The sequence below is a fragment of the Setaria viridis genome, chromosome 1 (genome assembly GCF_005286985.2).
Source record: "Setaria viridis chromosome 1, Setaria_viridis_v4.0, whole genome shotgun sequence".
Lineage (NCBI taxonomy): Eukaryota > Viridiplantae > Streptophyta > Magnoliopsida > Poales > Poaceae > Setaria > Setaria viridis.
Genome location: NC_048263.2, coordinates 38614818 through 38635171, shown reverse-complemented (window position 1 = coordinate 38635171; position 20354 = coordinate 38614818). Strand labels below are relative to the sequence as shown.

General features: G+C 41.9%; 2 protein-coding genes across 8 annotated transcripts; one reads left to right on the top strand and one right to left on the bottom strand.

The window, feature by feature from the left end:
• The first annotated feature begins 81 nt into the window (after positions 1 to 81).
• On the top strand, positions 82 to 14913 carry LOC117839564 (separase). 3 transcript variants are annotated; one of them, XM_072295530.1, is made up of 27 exons: positions 82 to 959; positions 1036 to 1213; positions 1310 to 1414; positions 2820 to 2954; positions 3050 to 3402; positions 3552 to 3666; positions 3920 to 4045; positions 4128 to 4427; positions 4503 to 4622; positions 4716 to 4937; positions 5031 to 5126; positions 5262 to 5408; positions 5503 to 5871; positions 5955 to 6044; positions 6206 to 6451; positions 6624 to 6747; positions 6820 to 7701; positions 9386 to 9629; positions 9736 to 9838; positions 10002 to 10193; positions 10283 to 10338; positions 10419 to 10660; positions 10737 to 10983; positions 11094 to 11460; positions 12137 to 12376; positions 13209 to 13299; positions 13944 to 14913. In XM_072295530.1, the coding sequence occupies exons 1-27, from the start codon at positions 229 to 231 to the stop codon at positions 14483 to 14485; spliced, it is 6663 nt and encodes a 2220-aa protein (XP_072151631.1). In that variant the 5' UTR covers positions 82 to 228; the 3' UTR covers positions 14486 to 14913. The 3 variants fall into 3 exon arrangements, with proteins under 3 accessions (XP_072151631.1, XP_072151627.1, XP_034575828.1); XM_072295526.1 differs by having other exon boundaries at positions 3549 to 3666; XM_034719937.2 differs by having other exon boundaries at positions 83 to 959; positions 3549 to 3666; positions 10419 to 10657.
• A 428-nt stretch (positions 14914 to 15341) lies between these two features.
• Positions 15342 to 18510, bottom strand: LOC117839591 (uncharacterized). Of its 5 annotated transcripts, XM_034719992.2 has the most exons (3): positions 18320 to 18510; positions 16808 to 16877; positions 15342 to 16597 (listed from the first exon to the last, which is right to left on the bottom strand). In XM_034719992.2, exon 3 carries the CDS (start codon positions 16583 to 16585, stop codon positions 15551 to 15553), a length of 1035 nt encoding a protein of 344 aa, XP_034575883.1. In that variant the 5' UTR covers positions 16586 to 16597; positions 16808 to 16877; positions 18320 to 18510; the 3' UTR covers positions 15342 to 15550. The 5 variants fall into 5 exon arrangements, with proteins under 5 accessions (XP_034575883.1, XP_072151637.1, XP_034575867.1 ...); XM_072295536.1 differs by lacking the exon at positions 16808 to 16877 and having other exon boundaries at positions 15342 to 16627; XM_034719976.2 differs by lacking the exon at positions 16808 to 16877 and having other exon boundaries at positions 18320 to 18507.
• Positions 18511 to 20354: the final 1844 nt, after the last annotated feature.

Below are 20354 nucleotides of genomic sequence, written 5' to 3'. Positions count from 1 at the left end.
CCTCATTCTCCCGTCAGTGCCGTCGTCACTCTCCCTAGTTCAGACTTCAGACGGATCTGAACTAGTGTTCTGATCGAATCGAACACTCCCCAACGGCTCCCAGCCTTCGTCTCGGCGTCTCCCGAAAGGCCGAAACCCCTTCCCCTTTTCCCGCCCATTCCCACCCCCAAAATCCCCAAAACACGGCCGCAAAATTTCCCCACTCGGCTCCTCCGCTCACCTCCACAGATGGCAATGGAGGCCGCCGCCGCCGACCTCCTCGCCGCCCTCTCGTCCCCGTCCTCCCACGCCGGCCTCCACTCCCGGTTCGCCGCCTACCTTCAGCCCTTCACCCCCTACCTGCCCACCGCAAACCCTAACCCCAAGCCGCCGCCGAGGAGGGCGACGAAGCAAACCAAGCAGCCGCCGCCGCCGCCCGACGCGGCTACCCTCCGCTCCCTCGCGAAGCGATTCCTCCCATTCATCGCCCGCGCGCTCCAGCTCCTCCCGCCGCTCGTCCGCGCGAGTCCTGGCTCGGGCGATGCGGGTGGCGGGGGCCCCGACGAACTCCTCGAGACCTACGGCCTCCTCTTGGACTGCCTCGAGGCCATATCACCCTGCCTCGCGGGGAAGCCCTACTCCGTGCTTCTCCAGCGGGGCCGCTTTGTCTGCTTCCTTGAGTCGCGCGGCCACCTCGGTCGCGCCAATGCGGAGGCGGCTGCTGCCCTCGATGCCCTCTGCTCTTCGCTCTCTCCACCTACCACGAGCACGAAGTCACGACGAGGCGCTGCAAGCGTTGCTCCCGCCCTCCTTCCGGACCCTGGCAGTGCTGGGGACGCTGGCAGGGACCCTGAAGTCACCACCCTCGCGGTAGAGCTCACCGTCTGCCTTGCTAATTGTGCCAGCAAGGACAAGGTGAAGGAAGCTGCCCCATACGAACGGGTTCTCAGTCTGGTTCAGCAGCTACAGCCATGGCTTCTGTGAGAATGCTAACCTTGCTTTGGAATTCATTAAATAAGAGAGATACTGAGTGGGCTTGTTCATGTTTGTGTGCAGGATACTGGCTGATGACGTCCGCAGAAAATATCTCATTCTGCTTGTGAATGCACTAACCCGGTGCACCTTTTTCTTGGTTGCTGAATCTTCAACCTTCAGAACTGATCTGGTGCATAGATTCTGTGGTTCTATGATAGAAGAGTGTGTGAAGGCGCAAATGATTGAGCGTTTGCCAGCAGTATGAATCATTATGAAATTTATTGCCTATCGCTCCTCTCCAAATAGGAGTCTTGGCTGGCTGATTCATTATGATACTGTTTTTTACTGGCTGCAGATTGCTCGCAAGATTTGCTCTTCCGTAGATTTGAGTTGGGGAGGGAGCACAGAGCTTTTGCTCCACGTGTTAAAAGAAGTCACTGATTCTGTTGTACGTGTAAAGGTAATCCCATGATTCCTTTCGTCATGCTACTGTGAATCTGTTTTATGTTGTGCAGTTACTGATATCATTTAGAGGCTATTCCTGGATCAATATTAGTCAAACCTGGTAAACTTGTGGTGCAACTGATAAAGATGACATATGAAAGAATGAAAACCTGGGCACAGTATAAAAATATAAATTTCAGTGGAGCCTTCTGTTCCTTACAAAGGTTCAAATTCAGATCCTGATTCTTCCGTGCAAATACTAATGTACATCTTTTAATTAATAATATAGATTGGCTGTGCACATGTTGCACGTAAAGATATTTTTCCTCATAATATGACAACGTTTGTGTAGGTTATGTATTCGTATCATTACATAACATCTAAAATCCACCTGGATGAAAAGGGTTGAATTTCACCAAACTTCAGAAGTGTATTACATGGCGCTTAATTTAACAGTGTAAGAGGTGAATTGTAAAAACAAAAATAACACGCAATGAATTTCCAAAGTTTAAACAGAAGTGGCATAATGCTTGCACAAAGCTAGATGTGTTGGTCATAAGTTTCAAGATTTTGTATGTAAGTGTGATTCAGCAGTTCGGAGATGTGCGGATGTTTTGTAATAAGAAAAAAAAATTGAACTAGGCCTCTATCTATCCGCATTTTACAGACAATCTTAAGAAGCTCTATTTTCTCACAATCTTATCTTTTATCTACTACCTAAACATTGAAGCTGGTAGTGGTGTATCTGCCATCACCACCACTCTGCCGCTATACTTTGTCTTTTTTACCCACCCATGCCCCCAATTCTGATTATTAGGAACTTACTATCGCATTTCATATCCACATTGCAGTAATTATCTACATGTTTTGCATCTTTATTCCCTCTAATTTCACACAAACTATGTATGCACATGTAATTTTATGATTTGTTGTGCCGTCGCAACTTGCAACTCATGGGAAATTTTGCTAGTATACATGAGATTAGAGTTCCCTGTTTACTTGTTGGATGACCTTGTTCAAAATATCACTATATTTGACCTTACTGTTGGAATCTAGTACTTATTTTTAATTTTGAGACTTGATTTGCCAGTCATGTACATAGGGTGTGTTTAAGTAATGTTTGTTCCCTTTGCCATTCCATCTTGTTTGTGATTTTGGATTTCTGATAAGATAAGCCATTGTACTCACACAAAATTAAGTAATTTGTGTTAGATCTCTGGTGTGCTTTTACAATTATGCATCTCATATATTGTTTGTACTGAATCGACCACCAACTTCATAATGCCTACTCTTCATCCTATCGCAGTAATAAGCTAATGAGCCTTTTACCATAAATATATAAAGAATGCGTTAGTGAGTCTTTTATTATCAAGACCTCAGTACCTGCAGTAAACTTGTAATGTACTGTAACCCCTTTTCAGGCTGACTTACCGAAAGCTGTAGATGAGCTTATGCTATTTGTGGCATATTTTACTCGGTGCATTCTTTCTGGCAATAGGGATTTATGTCTTGGCACTTCAGAACTACTTTATAAACAAGGCGATTATTTCTCTGAGGTACATGCTGTACTGTCTTTTATGCATTGGATTCTCATTAAGCATGTGTCAGTGCCACACTTGTTTTGATTAATGTAATTTCATGCAACATATAGGTTTCCTCTTCTACTGCCTCAGTGCTTCTTCTTTATGCGACTGGATTATACTTTAGCACCCAGCAAGGAGAAAGTGAAGTGCATCCATCTTTGTCAGTGGATATTCTCAACAATCAAAAGTACCTACAAGCTTTAGACAAAGCAATGGTCACAACGGCACCTCGGTCAAATGATAAAACATCTTCAATGGCATACTTGGATGCTTTGGAGTTTGTTTGCAAGGTATTATTGCAGCAAGTAAATGCAGTGTGGAAGAGCTTCTCTGATGGAGAAGCAATCCATTATTCTGGAAACATGGACTATGTCTTGACAGCACTGCATCAGTTCATCGATTCCAGCTTTGCAGCTTATAGGTAGGTCCATAAGACCATAGGTGTTGGCGTTGTAATCAGTGAAACGCGAGAACATTTATGGATCAATGCTTACTGCATTATTTATGGCCATATTGTTATTGGAACAGACAATGATTCTTGATTTCACAAAGTGTTTTGTGCTGTAGCAGCTGCACAAAAATGTCCGAAGGAGACAACGAGAGACTGCATGAACAGCGTCGAACCTTACTGAGAGTCCTTGTTTTAGTGATTAAAGTTTCCTTTATCACCAACAAAGATGTTCAGGTACTCTAGAGCCGGATAGACCATTAAGATTGCCATTGTGCCTTGTGCAATTATAATATTCCTGGCTAGAGCTTGATGTGAATATGTCAAGAATTATCATTTTCTTATATTTAGATATAGTGATGACTGATGAGTACCTGCTTTGTTATATTTGGATGCTAGTTGTTGAAAATGGCTGTTGAATTGCTTGCTGTTATTAACTTTTTGTCACCATCCTTATCACCTACTAACACCTTTTGGTTGCATAGTCCAGAAGAGCCTGGACTCCATCAATCGTGCCATTTCAAGTAAATGGTTAATGCTTGAGGAGCTGAAATTCTTGATATCTTCACTTGGCAACATTGGAGTGACACTTCATAATACTGGGCATTTTAAAGAGGTAACCTTCTAAGCTTCTATTTTCGGGCCAAGGTACTCTTCTGAGTTACCATGGAAGTTGAATACCATTGTCATTGCTTCAGGCACTGAAAGCTCTAGAATTATGCTGCCAAACAATATGGGCATATGTCGAGCTTTCTTACTGTAGACTGTCATCAAGGACAGAAGGAAACGGAATTATTGAGGATTTGCCCAAGGATACATTGAACAATATTGTTTTGGATGGATTTGCCAGGATTGAGAAGATGGTTAACACTCTACATAGATGTGGATCAAAAAACACACGTGAGATTGTTGTGAAGAGCTTGTCTAAATTGTTGGCTTATGGCACCGTTTCTGAATACTTCAATAGCTCTTTGATACTGATCAAGTTGTGGGTTAAGGTACTTACTAAAAATAATTCTGCTCTTTACAACACTCCTTTTAATGTAACTTCATTTTTATTTTTCAAATTATAGACCACATGCAAAGATTTTGAGAATAATAAAGGTGTGGATAGTGCTCCACTTCTCTATCACTCTCTTTTAGGCTGTCCGTCTCCGTTGCCAAAGGAATTGATAGGCTTGATTGTAGAGCAGGTACCGTATTTTATTTTGTTTCATTAAAATCGAGGTATCTGTAGTGTTCTGTTTTTGGAGCTAACTACTTAGGGCAAACTCTGTCTTCTGAAGGAGTCGTTAGCATATGGATTAATGGAAGCCCGAGGCTCAGTATTCTCCGCCGAAATGCAAATGAGGGTCATAAATATTCTTCTGGATGAAATTTACTGTTCAAAAGAATGTTTTCGGGAGAGGTCAAGGGTCCTCGTTAGAAAGGCAGGTGCACTTCGTGCCCGTGGAGTGCAAAACATAAGTAGCTGCCTTGATACTTTATCTGAAGCAATATCATTACTGGTGAGTTTGAATCCGATATTGGCTTTTGTTATTTTCAAAGAAAGGGTGATATAGATTAATATTTGTTCATCAAACCATAAAAACATCTCACAGGATTTATCTCGTGGCGATGCTATTGTGACCAACCAATTGGCTATTGCACACTGCTTGTATGCACATTGTGCTCAGGAAGGCAATCTTGGTGGAGAGGTAATCACTTCAAATACTAGCTAGCCATGTTTAGTAAGTACATAAGCTTTACCAGCATACACACCTATTTGTTTAGTAGATCATGGTTATGCTTTACCTAATTATGATTAGTGTAATTGTTGTGACTTTGAATAGGTAATATTTGAAAATGCTAGGAGAGCACTTAGCTTGTGGTCCCGAGTGGAATCATTTCATCATTCTGATCCTGGTATGGTCTTGCAACAGCCATCAAGAACTATTGTACCACTTCTTTGTTCTCTGGTTGATTTGCTATCTATGAAGGTAAGGCCATGATATCTTCAGTTTATTAAGTTGGGTGAGATTCAGTTGCTTTCGTTTTGCAAGATAATCATGTATATTTACTCTACCATCTCAGGGCTGTTTTGAGCTTCAATTTAAGCTGTGCGAAGTTATGATAATGATATGGAAGCAAGAAAACCTACCCCTTGAAAAGTTAATGTCCTTGCTGTTCACCAATGGGCGCCTTAGCCATGCATGCTGTCATCTCCCACTGGATGAGCAATTTATTTATATTGCAGAGCATCTTGGTGTAGATTGCCACCAAACTGAATTTTGGAGAAAATGTTTCGAAGGAGACCATCCTTCATTTTTTATGTTTCTTCAGAGGATGTTGCATAGTGACTTGTTTATTCCTCAATCATGTGAACATTCCTTTGGAAGGCAGTTCAGTTTTGATGCGGGTGTTGATGAAGTTAGAGAAGTTGCCTTGTCTCTGGTTTCTGAAGTAAGTTATATTAGTTGCACCTCATCAAATTACTAACCACAATCTCTTATTTTCTTTCTCAATTATTGTGTTGCATTTTGCAGGATACTTCAAATGACCAATCAACCTTTCTAGCTGGCTATTTATACTATGATTTGTCCGAAAGACTTCTTTCATGTGGACTACTTTTCCAGGTGACCATTCTTTCTCGCAATGAACAGTTAAATTTGCTTATTTTAGTCTGTGAAACATCGTTACAAAGTCTTCTGTGTATATTAATGGTTTTTAGATTGCGTTGTTGGTCAATACTCTAGCTTTCGTGTAATTAAATACATCCAATGTTTTGTTGTTACAGGCCTTTTCACATGGAAAAGAAGCCCTCGATTTGCGCAAAAAGCTCCTAAAAAGGAAGTTCAAACTCAATTCGGGGGTGTCTGCAAATACGAAAAGCCAACATTGCGGGCAGGAATTAATTTCTCTTGAAGCGTGGGGACCAGCCATAGCTGAAATTTGGCCAGATTGCAGCAGATCAACCAGCGCGAGAGATTCTTTCCTTACTCCATGGAACGTACTTAGATGCTATCTTGAGAGCACTTTACAGGTACGGTAATAGGTGTAGCATAATGTAATTTCCACACATGCAAAGATTAGGGAAATAATTAGTGAGTTACTAGTATATTACTGGAGCAAATTGAATGGTGAGCTGAGTTGTATCGTACGTTCATACCACAGCCACAGGCAGTAGCATAATGTTCACTAAGTCATGTTTGCAGGTTGCTATGATGCACGAATTGATTGGCAATGGCACTGAAGCGGAAATTCTGTTACGGACTGGAAAAGAGATATCAGATTTTCATGGGTTATCAGTTTTCTGTATTGCTTTTACATCATTGCTAGGTATCTGTAATTCTTTCATTGTTTTTCTGTTCATCTGTCCCTGTTGTCTCACACTTCTTGTATTTTGTTCAGGTCAACTATACCGTAAGCGATATCTATGTGATGAAGCAGATAGTGAGCTTAAATATGCCCGAGATCTTCTTGTGGAAAATGATGCAATTATTTCATGTAAGCCATGCAAGTTGACTCTGGAGATATCAGTTGACATGCAAGATGGTGATCTCTCTTGGAGTCTCTTTGAAAAAGATTGCCAGGAACAGTCTGGAAAAAAGGAACTGTCTAGTGCTTTAGGCAAGTACCAATCTGCAATAAATAAATGGAACAGCACTGACTTGAAATTTTGTACTGGGTCCTCTGATAGCTGTAAAACTGGCTGTCCTGTGTGCAACAAAGATTGTATTATACCAATCAAGCATGAAGCTTGTAATCAGGGGAAAGAATTTCTAACTTCAAAGGATGGTGTGCTACCTCCGTGTAGTGTTTGTGTACTGTTGAGACAAGCATCTGTTCATCACTGCAATGAGTCCACAAAATTAAAAGCTCTAAGAAAAAACTTGAGGAATGCTGAAGCTAGTCCACCATTAGATGTTAAAGCTAAGAGGACATCCAGAAATTCATCACGTTTAGCCAAGGAACATATTGTGGAGACTCATGCAAAGACTATAATTCGCTCTAGCAAGCGAAATGCACATTTGAAAGGTGCAAAGGCTTCAACCGAGCTTAATAGTAAAAATGGCACATCTTGGAGTGATGAATTGCCTAAAGATGCTTTGGTTTGTGGTGAAGCTTTTCCTGATGGCATCGACCACAGCAAAGATGACCTATGCAATATGTTTGGTTGTTGGAAGTGCCTTTTGGTTAAATCTCTCAAATCTGGGTGCATTCGGAATATTTTGCAGTTCAGATTGGACTGTGTTCGCCGGCGCCAGCTTGTGCCACTTCTGTTGAAAAAAGGTATTTTCTTTTATTTAATGTTTTTGTGTTCTGTGCAGCTGTGCTTGACGATTGAGACATGCAATCATTGGCTTGACATTAGATTTAAAGGATAAAGGTTTGCATGAACTCATAAGAACTCTTATGTTGAATATTAGGTGTATCTCAACTCTCATTGATCAGATTGATTTATGTGTTTTGCCTTTTGCGTTCACCCTGTTATTAATTTGAGTAAAGATGAAAGGCTCGTAGCTTATGTTCCGTTATATATTATGTAAATGATGCTCATTTGCAGCTTATGGTTCATACCGGTCTTTTTTCTAATACTAAAAACACGTTTGGTAAAATAGTTATGGTATGCTTTACACTGTCCTCTTGAGGTTGAACTATTTTGTCTGGAAGATGTTAAATCCACTGTTTTAAAATGGATTTAAATTGCTTTTGCACTTTCAGTTTAATCTGCTAAATGATATGTTGGATTTGCACAAAAGTTAGTTATAGGTGCTTAAGATACCCAAATCTAGTACTGCAGTGGCATGTGTTTTCAGGTTGGCGAGCTACTATGATTTGCTTGAGTAGGGTATTGGCTAATTTAATAATAAGAGAAACTGCAACAGACGCCAAAATATTGCTGGGAAAATCTTGGTTAGTTCGTCACACCATTGTGTATATTTCAGATAGTTAGTATGATATGCAGCTCGCCCTCTATGAATGATTGCTAAGATTTTTTTTCTTGAACACGCAGGAGAACTGCTTATCGTTGTATTAATAGAAGAGAAAAGAGCCATACAGAGACCCAACGCGCGCACAGACACACAGAACAACGTCACTTTACTTGAACTCTATAAAGTCCTTGATATGGAATAACTAGGGATATCACGAAGAACCTATTCGTCCCCCTCCCTCAGGAGGCTCTGACTACTTTTAGGGTTCTTGCTTGCCTAAACTAGGGCCCTGTTTGTATACGCTTTTTCTAGCCACGCTTGGATTATAATCTAAGCGAAGATTTTCTCGCTTCTCGCTTTTCGCTTCTCGTAGTTAAAATCGTTGAAGCGGCTTACCACATAAGCGAGAATCTGTGGAAATAAGCAAAGCGTTTGGCGGGATTCTCGCTTATTTCCACCGATAAGCCGCTTATAAGCGGATACAAACAGGCCCTAGAACTCCTTGGCTGCCTTTGTAGACCAGGCGCTTACTAACAAATCTTATCCAAATAGCTAACCAAATCATATCCTAACAAACTAATCCCTATCCCGTGGTACTGTTCACGCGCTACAGTACAGTGGGCCCAGGCCTAGAGCCGGTCCCACTACCATAACAGTCCTTTACAAGCAGGGATATATAATTATATTGTGCCTACAAGATAACGGAAATACCAAGTTAATCTATGCTTGTGTTGTAATAGCCTTCCATCCTGCTATAGATATCCACTGGCGACCTAGTGATACTGCAAAACGTACTGGACCTTGTGATTATGAGTTATGGCACTGCTTAAGAAGTTTGATCAATTTTCTATAATTGAGTTACTTGCTGGTTACTCTCTCCGGTCGGGAAATGTAATAACCGGAGGTTTGCATTAGCACTTTAGCAGCAAGCTAAACCCACTGGTTGGGAACGCCAAGCATTCCTGAGCAGAGGGAGTATTAGTCAAGTTACTTAATTCATCCATGTGGTTGATTCAGCTACATTTTCCCCTTTTTTGCAGCTAGAGCCTTGGGATCTCACAGGGGAGGTTATGTGGATCATGAGGTTCATAGTATATATTGGCGGTGCATATCTCTGCTGTACTTCAGATCCCTTCCACAGGATTGTTATAGGACATATGAGCCTCATCTAGTTGGACTAATCGTGGATGGGAGTACTGGCGATTTTCTTCCTTTCGAGCGTGCAGAAATACTACGCAGTATGAGCTTCTTTTTGCTAAAAGGCTCCCTTTCTGAACAGTCAAGGTTTGTTTCATCTAGTGTTTATTATGCACCAAATGCATATATGGCATCCTGGTTGTAGCAATTTTATGTCACTTGCTCAATTTAATTTCATCATCACTTTCTGCAGGGACGTCTGCTGCAGCTTATTCAATGTAAAATTGTCTGACGTCGTTCCCTGGTTGCTCAAAGCTTTCGTTCTATCCAGAGAAAGTCCCTCACTTTTTCAGGAGGTTTGTGATGTCATTTAATCTTGTAATGCTTAGTGAATATGTATTTATTCTGTTGTTTCTAAGACACCCGGTATAGTCAGGTTATCATTTTGTTCAACCATTGGCTATATGCTTGCTTTACTGGTAGTTCATCCTGTGTTGAAATCCAAATCGCCTGTCGCAGGTTTGCAAGTTAATTGCATGCATATTCTTGCTGTCAACAAGAGATTCCTCGATCCAATGGCCTTTGTGCTCTCAAGGATCTCTCACTTTGAATCATTGGGCAGCATACTTCCATCAGATTTCTGTGGGAACTTATCTCAATTGCCATTACCTTGCTAACTTACAAGCATTTCCCAGGGAAAAGGTTCAGAAGGTTTGTACCATAGCAAGTTCATAGCCATATTATACAACTGCCATATTCCAATATTATTTAATTGTCTGTAGTTTTTTTTTTACTTTCAGAGTACCCTTGCAGATTTCAGAAGTGGGATGGATGGGGATGTTTCAAAAAGTCTCAGGTTCAAAATTTTAAATAGCAGCTGAACTCTTCATCGTATTGCATTTGTAAATGTATAGTAAAGCCTAAATTTCTTATCAGGTATCCATCAATGGACATAGAATATATCGAGAAACACATAACTGAATTCTTCCAAAAACTGCCAGATGTACCAGTTGTCTGTGTTAGTATGCTTGGAGGTGATTATGCGAATGTCATTGCGAAATTTGTTCTCGACCCTTCCTATTTTCCTTCCTATTTTCCTGCTTGGATGTTGCTTTCAAGGTTTGACTCAACAGGCGAACCTACTACAATGCTTCTTCCGGTGGATGCTATTTCAGGTGGTGTGTAGATTAAATACTTGAGTCTGTGATTTCATACAGTACTGTAACTAAATCTTGGGTCTTCGTTTTTTAACAGGATCACAATCTGAAGATTCTTCCATCAAAGATTTGGGCAATCCAATAGGAGTTTTAGATAAGAAGTGGCAGTGCCCTTGGGGCTATGCAATTACAGACTATGTGGCTCCAACTTTCAAAAAAATACTTGAGGAGAATTTTGTATCCCTCTCTAGTGCTACCCTCACTATAAATGATGTACACGCAGATCACGTTAGGTGGTGGTCACATAGAATGAAGCTCAACAACTGCCTTGATAACATGCTGAAGTAAGTTCATGTTAAACTTATTAGTTTAGTTATAGTTCGAATATGGAGTCAAAATAGGAATTTGCCTTAATGCTTCTTTATTCTGATATCATTTTCATACTTTTGAACAGAGACATGGAAGAATCTTGGTTTGGACCCTGGAAATGCCTTCTCTTGGGCCACCAATTATCTGATCAACACATGGAGGCAGCATTGTCAGAAGTTGACTTTAAAGCTAATCCAACACTCATCAAGGCTATCCTTGGTGGTGCTGTGTCGGTTGATGAAGTGCAAGAATGTGTTTATCAACTTGTTTTGTATAAAGGTTACTTTGGAAGGGGAGGTTGCTGTGGGAAAGATAGACTTAGAGGCTTCTCTTGCCAGATTGAGGATGAAGCTTTGGAAGCACTCACATGTACTATTAAAAATGCAGCGAATGAACTGCCTAAGCCAGTTGATAGAGATCCCATCATTTTAGTTCTTGATATCAATGTACAGGTGAGCAACAAGATAGCTTCACTGTTCGCTATTTGCTATGTGATTTAATAAGCTTACATTTTTTAAGGCTTTTTAGTCTGCACTGTAAGTCTAAAACTCTAGATAGAGTTGTTGCTCAACAACTTATTTTCCAGCAGGGGTGAATATCTTTAATTTTGTTATCATCTTCTGTCGGTAGCCTGACTTGTTCAGGTTACATTTCCCTTTTTTTTTGTTAACTTGCTATCATCTTCTGTAAATAACTAAATGTTGGGAGAAAAAGGTCTGTTATAATGGCTATATCTTGCATAGTAAACTCCTAGTCATGATCTTAGCACCTGTGCTGCTGGCCAACCACCTCGTATTGGCAGTGCTTCAACTTATTGCTTCCTTTGTTACTAAGTGTTAGAAAAGATGAGTTGCGCTCCTGAAATTTGTTGTGCTGCTTATCTGCAGTATTATGCCAATAGTAGTCTTCGCAAGTTTTATGATGCATACTACTCCCTCTGTTCCAAATTATAGGTCGCTTTGACTTTATTAGATTCATAGACTTTGTTATGCACTTAGATATACCCTATGTCTAGATGCACAATAATATCTATGCATCTAGGAAAGCCAAAACAACCTATAATTTGGAACGGAGGGAGTACATTCATATATCTTCACTGACCTCTCCTGCTCTAATTATCAACTACAGATGCTTCCTTGGGAGAACTTGCCTGTATTAAGGAATCAAGAGATATATCGTATGCCATCAATGACTAGCATCTTTTTAGCACTATCTCGAAGTAATAACCTCCTCAAAGATGGCAGTGTCATGGCGCCTCCTTTTCCTGTCATTGACCCTTTCAATACTTTTTATCTATTGAATCCAAGTGGTGACCTGAGCAGCACACAAGAAGAATTTGATCAGTTGTTCAGAAACTATGACTGGAAGGTAAAATTGCCTTAACCAGATGCTTGGATTAAGTTTGAAATATAGTACTCTGTTCAAATAAAAGTTTGAATATATTACATGTGTATATGGAATATAAAAGTGGTTGTTCGGTTGTTCCACCCTTTTCCTTTTCATTCTATACATAAGTTTGTTAAAAATATGCTTTACTGGTAGCGTTGGGCATCACTTGCACATTGCTATATTGCCAGTTTAACTCTACTTTTGTTTGAATTTAATCATAAGGATTGTGCTCTACAAAATCTATTATATGGTAATGAATAAATCTAGTCTGCATAATCCATCAATTAGTATGTTTTTATTCTTCACATGCCATTGGTTTCGAAAGTTTGGCACTCTATGCAGTCGGTGACTGTTAGCAGTGAGTGAAAAGTCATTGTCTACCAAAGACCTTGATGATAGCAGGAAGTAGAAGAAATGACATGCAGCCTATGGTACCAGCCTCATGCTGAGGGTATGGACATCTGAAGTATTTTCACAAAAGGAGCTGGACTTGATGGCTAGGTGTAGTAGTGTAGATGGTGACCAGTGACCAAATCATAAGCACTTCTTGGAGCAACCCCACTCATCCATACATTTGGTGAAGAGATATTTTGGCCATTGGAACTTGGAAGGCACCTGTGGTAGCGAAATGCCAATTAAAAAATGGAAGGATATATCAAATATAGACACAGAAGCAGCTTTAGTGTGTATATTCATAGGCAACAAACTCTTTGACTATGTCAAGGTTACAATTTCCATTTTGTTTGCATGTTAGAGGGTGTATTCATGTTTTGCCATTATTTAATATGGACAATGCAATGATGGTATGCAGGGAAAGGCTGGGGATCCTCCTCCAGAGGCTGGAGAGCTAGCTGTGGCCTTGACAAATCATGATCTGTTCCTCTATTTTGGACATGGAAGCGGTATGCCCTATACACAGCACCCCCCCCCCCCCCCCCCCCAAAAAAAAATGGTAATTTGCATAGGTGATTGTCCCAGACTCCCGGTAGTTTGAACTTCATCCCTTCAGTTTGTTGCAGTGGTAGCAGATAGTTCATCTTAAGATGTTTATAATTGATTTACTTTCTTCCCTGTAGAGAGCCTGATGCATCGTAGGCTCACAGCCAAGTTCTTTTTAGTGTGCAATAACCCTGGCTCCATCACTAATCTAGTATTGGCATAGCCACCGCCACCGGTGAAGTTCATTTAGGCTGCAATGCTTTGAGCCCAACCTTCTTTGAAAATCTTCTGTGAGGAGTAAACTATACTTGTGTGAGGAGCATATATGACCTGTCAGTTGCACTAGCATACTGGCATAGACGTAAGTGGCTACTACTCTACTTGTGGTCTTAGAGCCAAGATTTTTTTTTTAAGTGTCTGATGACATTGACGACCAGGTTTGTATGCTACTACTAATGAATGAGCTAGCATAAGTGATTACTATTCAGATATCTTTTCTTTGCGCACATTGTTCATAACCTGTTATATGAATACGGACAATAACAATAATGGATGGTTGTATGAACATAACTATTATGTGATCTAACTAGCCCGAAACTTGCTGCAGGAACTCAGTATGTTTCTGGGAAGGAAATTGAGAAGTTAAATAATTGTGCAGCTGCTCTTCTTATGGGATGTAGCAGTGGAACACTTCACTGCAAAGGGAGCTATGCTCCTCGAGGGGCCCCTTTGTCATATTTATCCGCTGGTTCCCCTGCTATCATTGCAAATCTCTGGGATGTTTCAGACAAGGATATTGATCGGTTTAGTAAAGCTTTGCTTGATTCATGGTTGCAACAAAATTTTGCAGACGGCAACATTTGCTCAAATTGCTGCCAGCTAACACAAGAATTTGAAGCCATGAAAATTGCTTCCAAGGAAAATGGCAGAACAAGACGAAAAGGCACACGAGGGAAGAGGCCGCAACAAATAAATAATAGTACTAAAAGCTGCAGCTGCAGGCAGAGGCGAATAGCTTCATATCTAAGTGAGGCTAGGCGTGCTTGCAGGCTTCAACTTCTGATTGGCGCATCTCCTGTGTGTTATGGCGTGCCTACGATCATTAGGAAGAAAGTAACGACCGATTCTGCGACAGGAGATGAGAGATGACCTAAGGTGTGGCAGCATCAGCATGGTTTTGGCCACATTGATAATGTTGTGATCTATGGTGTTGACGTAAGCAGCACTTTCGACACGGCACAGCACCAGCTCAATTATACTGATTAATTTAGATGCTGCCGTAGCTCGGAGCCCATGCTTGGACGGGTGGTTTTTCTGGACGAGCTGCTGTGGACATGCACCTATCACTGATCCAGAGCTATCTTAACAAGTATATAGAACCCTCATAAAAAAATAAGATATAGAACTATTTTTTATACATGTGTTGTAAAATGATGCTGACCATTAATAAATCTATAATGTTAGGTCACGGGAAAATCAGTTAGAGAATGTATGTTTATTGTTGAGGCCATTAATTGTATAATACTATGTAATTGATAGCTTTGACAATTTTCTTATAACATAAGATCTTTTCTGTATGTTCTGGATCATACTGGCAGTTTGGTAGTTGAAGGTTTCGTTTGGTAGTTAGTCTGGTGTAGATTTGTGACTTGTTAGTATAGTGCGCTGCATTGAGGTAGCAGTTGATAGTCAATGCTGATTCGTGTAGGACTGCTACCTGTGTACGGTAGTCCCACGCATTTCTAAAATGAACACGCTAAAGGCAAATTACTAAATTCAATCTCCAGAGGTCCCAGTATAGTACTCAGTTCGTTGGGAAAGATTTTGGGAACAAATTTATAATTTGTTGACAAGTTTGATGTTACTAAATTCATATTGTAAAGTACTCAATTATGGCTATAATTTTGCATCAAGAATAACGTGTTAAAAGAGTAATCTTTGGTCAAAGTCTTGTCCTAATAAAAAAAAAGCCTTTAAATTTCAGGGAGATAAGAAACACAGAGGCTACATAAACCGCAAAATATGATGCGGTGTTTTCCTTTTCAACAAAGAATGTGAGATAACATACATTGATGAGAAACAATGACCTGATGTTAACATAACTACATGGTACATAATCATGAACAAGTAAACTGAGGCCGATATTGATGAATGCCAGGCACCAGGGAAGCATTTGTGCATGTGTATTCCTCTGGCGGTTAACCCCACCTGTACTCAATTAGCACCTAAGAACAATCTTCCACGGTTCCGGCGGCGCCGCCGCCGCCTCCTCTCTGGTCGGAGCACATCATTGCTTCTACCTCCGGCCACGACCATATCATCCTCATCCTCCCCTTCCAAGGGGTAAGAGTATGGCGTGGTTCCATTGGCACCATTGCTCACCACATACTCGTCCTCAGCATTTTCAGATGCACCGGTTGCATTCTGAAGCCTTTGGTTTTGATGATGTTGAGCAACTTGGCGCATAATAAATAGTAACATTCTTCGAGTGTTTTCTGTCCCACGGCCATCGTCAACATCAGCATCACTTTCTACATCCTCCAGGTCCACTCCATCCTCCAAGTCTAGCACATAATCACCAAGAACAACAGCCCTCCCCATTGTTGCAGTGATCGTACTAAGTGCATCTTGCCGCTCTCTTTCAATCTCGAGCAATCTCCACTTCTGCTCAAGGACGGGGTCCACTTCCCTTGGCTTTGCAAGAGGATGTTCTGACTTGACATGCTTGCGGAGCTCTTTGTAGGTCCCTACAAATGAGCAACCATCTTGCATGCATGTTCTCCTTTTTCCATTGAGATAACTTCGAGCTGGTTCCACCACTGTCCAACCTTTCACCTTGCCACGGCACAGTGGGCACGCAAGGTCAATGGATTCAGTTTTTTCACCTGCAGTCAATGGGGCTGAATCCAGGTTAGTGCCAGCACCATTCGCATGAACTTCCTGAAGCAATGCCCCCTTGGTGTAGGCTTTTTTGAACTGATCCAGGCAATTCGAGTGGCGGTAGCTAGTTCCACACATGTAAGGGCGGCAGCCCTTATCATGAGATGAACAGAGTATGAGCACAGCATTGTGGGGGTATTCCATGCACACAGAGCAATTGGCATCTTCCCAGTCCATCTTCTGCGAGGTCGGCAATGCTTTCTTTTGGTTGGATTCTTTCATTGGCTTCCATCGGTTTGAAGGAATGGGATACGGGGTGGGCCTGAGCTGACGAGCTACATGCCTCCTTGCTCTCGCACTTCTTGCCATTTTCTCAGAAATCTGTCAGAAATGGCATGGTTACATTCTTCGCTGGGAAAAGTAGATTTTATAAACTATCATAGTAAGAATGTGCCACAGATTCCTTAACGTACGTTATACAAGATATGCCACGCAACAGAACAGAGCAAACCTATGCACAGATAATGTAGTAAGTAGAGAACTGTCACACTATGATGCCATCATGCAAGGAATAAATATACATGTATATACCTAATGCACTCACAAGTTGTCGACTGAGGCACATTTGCTGATATAACCAAAGCAGATTTACCAGGTTCCACTTCAACAAAATAAGCAGAGAAATGAGACAATTCCCACAAGATGGTATTCTTCTCACAAAGTCACAATGCAAACTAAATAAATTGACTCTATCTGGCAAAGCCAATGACATGAAACATCAATTAGCATCATTACCAGTGAAATGCAGCTTTGCCGCTACAAGGCCTTTCACCCAGAACAGCTAAGGAATTCAGATCCAGAATGGTGGATAAAGCAAACAAGGCAAGAGAAGTAACAGAGACTTTATGGGATCCAAACTGGTCGGGCAGGCAGATAAAGAAGTAGGCAGTTGGATCGACCATACGCATTAAATTAATTAAATCAACGGAGCATGTTAGATGTGATCTACATTCCACAATAAAAAAGTCAAGCATGAGCCAGATATGAGTAAGGAGAAACTAGCGCTCACATGGAGCATCTCATGCCTCATCTCAGATCTGCCAGATTAGAAGGGAAAAACAACAAAGGATGACTTTTTAATTAAAGAGAATCAAATGATTCTGCACTTGAGCCAATGATTCCATCCTTTGTGAAATGCCAAGTTACCAACACAAGAAAGGAATTTGAAGCAAAGGTAGCTTCTTTAGTTTTACCTTTTCTCCTGGTCCTCCCATTATCAGTACAGATCGCTAGCACATGGATGGGCCTTGGCAAAGGATCCTGTTCGCCACAGTTTGCCCCATACCCGTAGTTCACTAATTACCACTTTGAAGCCAACTATGCCCCTTCCTTGTAACTAAAATCACCTTATCCACTCAACAATGCACTAAAAAAACTAAGCAGCAGCTCTTTACCTGCACCTCAGGCAAAGAATCACGACCTTAAAAAGATTTGACTGATCATCTAAACTTAAAATGAGGCTAGCAATTGACACACCAAAGAACTCACGAAATGAATCTCCATTGTTTTCGTGGCATATGCTGTAACCTATACGCAAATTATGAATTATGCGGACTAAACAGGCCAGGTTACTGCTTCATAAATCAGAAATGGATAATATTAGGTGTAAGACCGGATAATTCATAACCGCAAGCGCCTAAATTCGGACCGGAGAGGCAAAATTTCCATAGAAAGGATCAATTCGCGCGAGATCCCTACCCCGACCACTAACAATTCCACCATGAATTACCCGAAATCAAGGTTCGCCTAAGGCACGGGCCACTCCGCAAGTTCTTTTCTTCCCCCAGACAATCTCAACCTTGGGGGTAAAGAGTTTTTGCGACACCACACAAGCACGCAACAGGATTATAACACTAAGATCACCAAGGAAACAGCCAGAATTCACCAAAAGCAGGACGATTTTCCCCCCATCGACGGCCATAAGCTCAGCCAGAACGCGAAAGAAAGCACCTTATCCGTGCATTCCAGGGCCAGTCCAAATTCACCGCCACCAGGCAAGCAACCAGACCAGAGGCAGCCGAATCAGAGGCAGGGGGTCCGTACCTAGAAAGCGGGCGGAGTCGCCGAGGTGGGCGCGGGAGGGGTCGGATCCCGGAGTGGGAGACGACGGACGCAACAGAGGGGAGAGAGGAGAACAGAGAGAAGGACGCGAGTTAAAAAGCGCAACAATTTCCTCGCGTAAAGAGAGAGAGAGAGAGAGAGAGAAATAAACGAAAGGGGAGTTGGGAAATGGATGCAAAGATTTTCAGGGTGGGGCCCACCGGCTTAGAGAGAGAGAGAGAGAGAGAGAGAGGCATCCACGTTTATGGCGAACCGTCGGGGTGGTGCGGGGGTGCTCGCGTTGCGATCACGCCGGCTCGTGGGGGAGTTGTGGGGCAGCCGCGTGGGCGCGGTCCATGCACCGATCCCTCCGCTGAAGGAGCGAGTGGGGTGGTGGAAATCGGGGCGAGGGGCGGCAGCTCGGTCCGTGCACCGCGCCCAGGCAGCGAGCGCCGGGGAGGTGTGGGTGGGTGGGTGACGACACTGTGACGGAACCGGCGGGGTCGGGGGGTGCCTTCTACGGGACGCGCGGCGATTCACCGTACAGGGGGAACTGGAGGCGAAGAATATTCTCCTCTCTTCGTGGTTTAATCCTGGGCGTGCCTAATTTTGGGTCTCCGTTCGGCGGCCACCGGTGATTTTTTTGGGATTTTATCCCTATAAAAGCCCGCGAGATTCTCGCGAGGAAAGATGGGTTTGGATCAAATCCGGTGGGGACGGATAAGGTTGGATTGGGCCTGCTCATTGGTGGACGGACCGAAAGAATGCATGGCGCACAGGCGCATGCGCGACGAGAATTTTGTTGGGAGGGGGCATCAGCGTCACAACAACGCGGCCATTCCCTCCCCTACGGAGGAGAACCAAACTGCGAAGGGAGGAGGGTGTTGGCGCCGGTGGCGGATCACATGATCTGGCGTGTGGTGGCCTCTCCCCACCACCACCCTCTTGATTCCTTTTAAACTTCGCCGTGCCGTGAATTTGATCAATACTCCGTACTTGTTAATTGATCGAGAGGCCAATATACAGAATGTAAATTGCAGTTTGAGCTGAGGCTTTGTAGAATCAGAAAGGAAGTCCATGATTTTTTTCAGCTACTCCCTCCGGACTCCGGTGCATGAAAAACACAACTGTAGGATTTTTCAAACTGCCTAGCATTTTTTTTCTTATCCATCTACCACGTGCAGTTAATTAAGGAACAATAGCCAATTAGTCTACCACAGCCTCATCTTGGTGGTCCAACATCTAAGGTTTCACTTTTCTATGGGACTTTTTATACCAAAATTGCACTCTTTATGGAATTGACAGAGTATATCTACCACGATGAGGAATACATGGTAAAAACCTCAAACATATAATTAGACATAGCCTTTTTTAATAAAAAAATGTTTTCTTTTAAACTAAAATAAATCATGGTTTTTATGGGCTTTCTTAGGATACAAGCCTAACTTGTTGACTTGTTGGATACAAATCCACCATATGTTTTACATATTAAGGACATTGGATGACAAGAGGCCATGATAACCACATGAATCGCACGATATAAAACATTGCCAAAACATTTCTTGGATTGCTATGCTCTTATACAAGATAAGCAATCAAATAGAACCACTGAATTATTGGGCTGAAGGTGGACATTTGATGTGTTTTTCCTTCCCGATCTCGGCTTACCCACCATCTGTCAGCCATGCCCCCATGACCTCAAATCGTATTATCGTCTTTGTCTCTAGTCCAACATGGGACAAAGTGCTCACATTTCGTTAGAATGTATTCAAGGTTTATGACATAAGTCAGTAAAAATTGAAATCCTCTCAAAATCATAAAAGAAGATGAACACAACTAAGAATATATATATATATATATATATATATATATATATATGTGTGTGTGTGTGTGTGTGTGTGTGTGTGTGTGTGTGTGTGTGTGTGTGTGTGTGTGTGTGTGTAATTATTGATCCTTGTCCTCTCTCTATATTTTCTAACATGTCGTGAATTATATATGTGATTTATTTGATCATATAAGACCACTGGACTAGTTTGTG

Bases quoted from the DNA above. Each gene is read 5' to 3' on its own strand.
- LOC117839564 (XM_072295526.1), top strand. From the start codon at position 229: ATGGCAATGGAGGCCGCCGCCGCCGACCTCCTCGCCGCCCTCTCGTCC. The intron at 11,461-12,136 runs GTGAGCAACAAG...TATCAACTACAG, and splicing joins TTCTTGATATCAATGTACAG to ATGCTTCCTTGGGAGAACTT. The intron at 12,377-13,208 runs GTAAAATTGCCT...GATGGTATGCAG, and splicing joins TCAGAAACTATGACTGGAAG to GGAAAGGCTGGGGATCCTCC.
- LOC117839591 (XM_034719968.1), bottom strand. From the start codon at position 17,490: ATGGGAGGACCAGGAGAAAAG. The intron at 16,598-17,469 runs GTAAAACTAAAG...CATTTCTGACAG, and splicing joins TGGGAGGACCAGGAGAAAAG to ATTTCTGAGAAAATGGCAAG.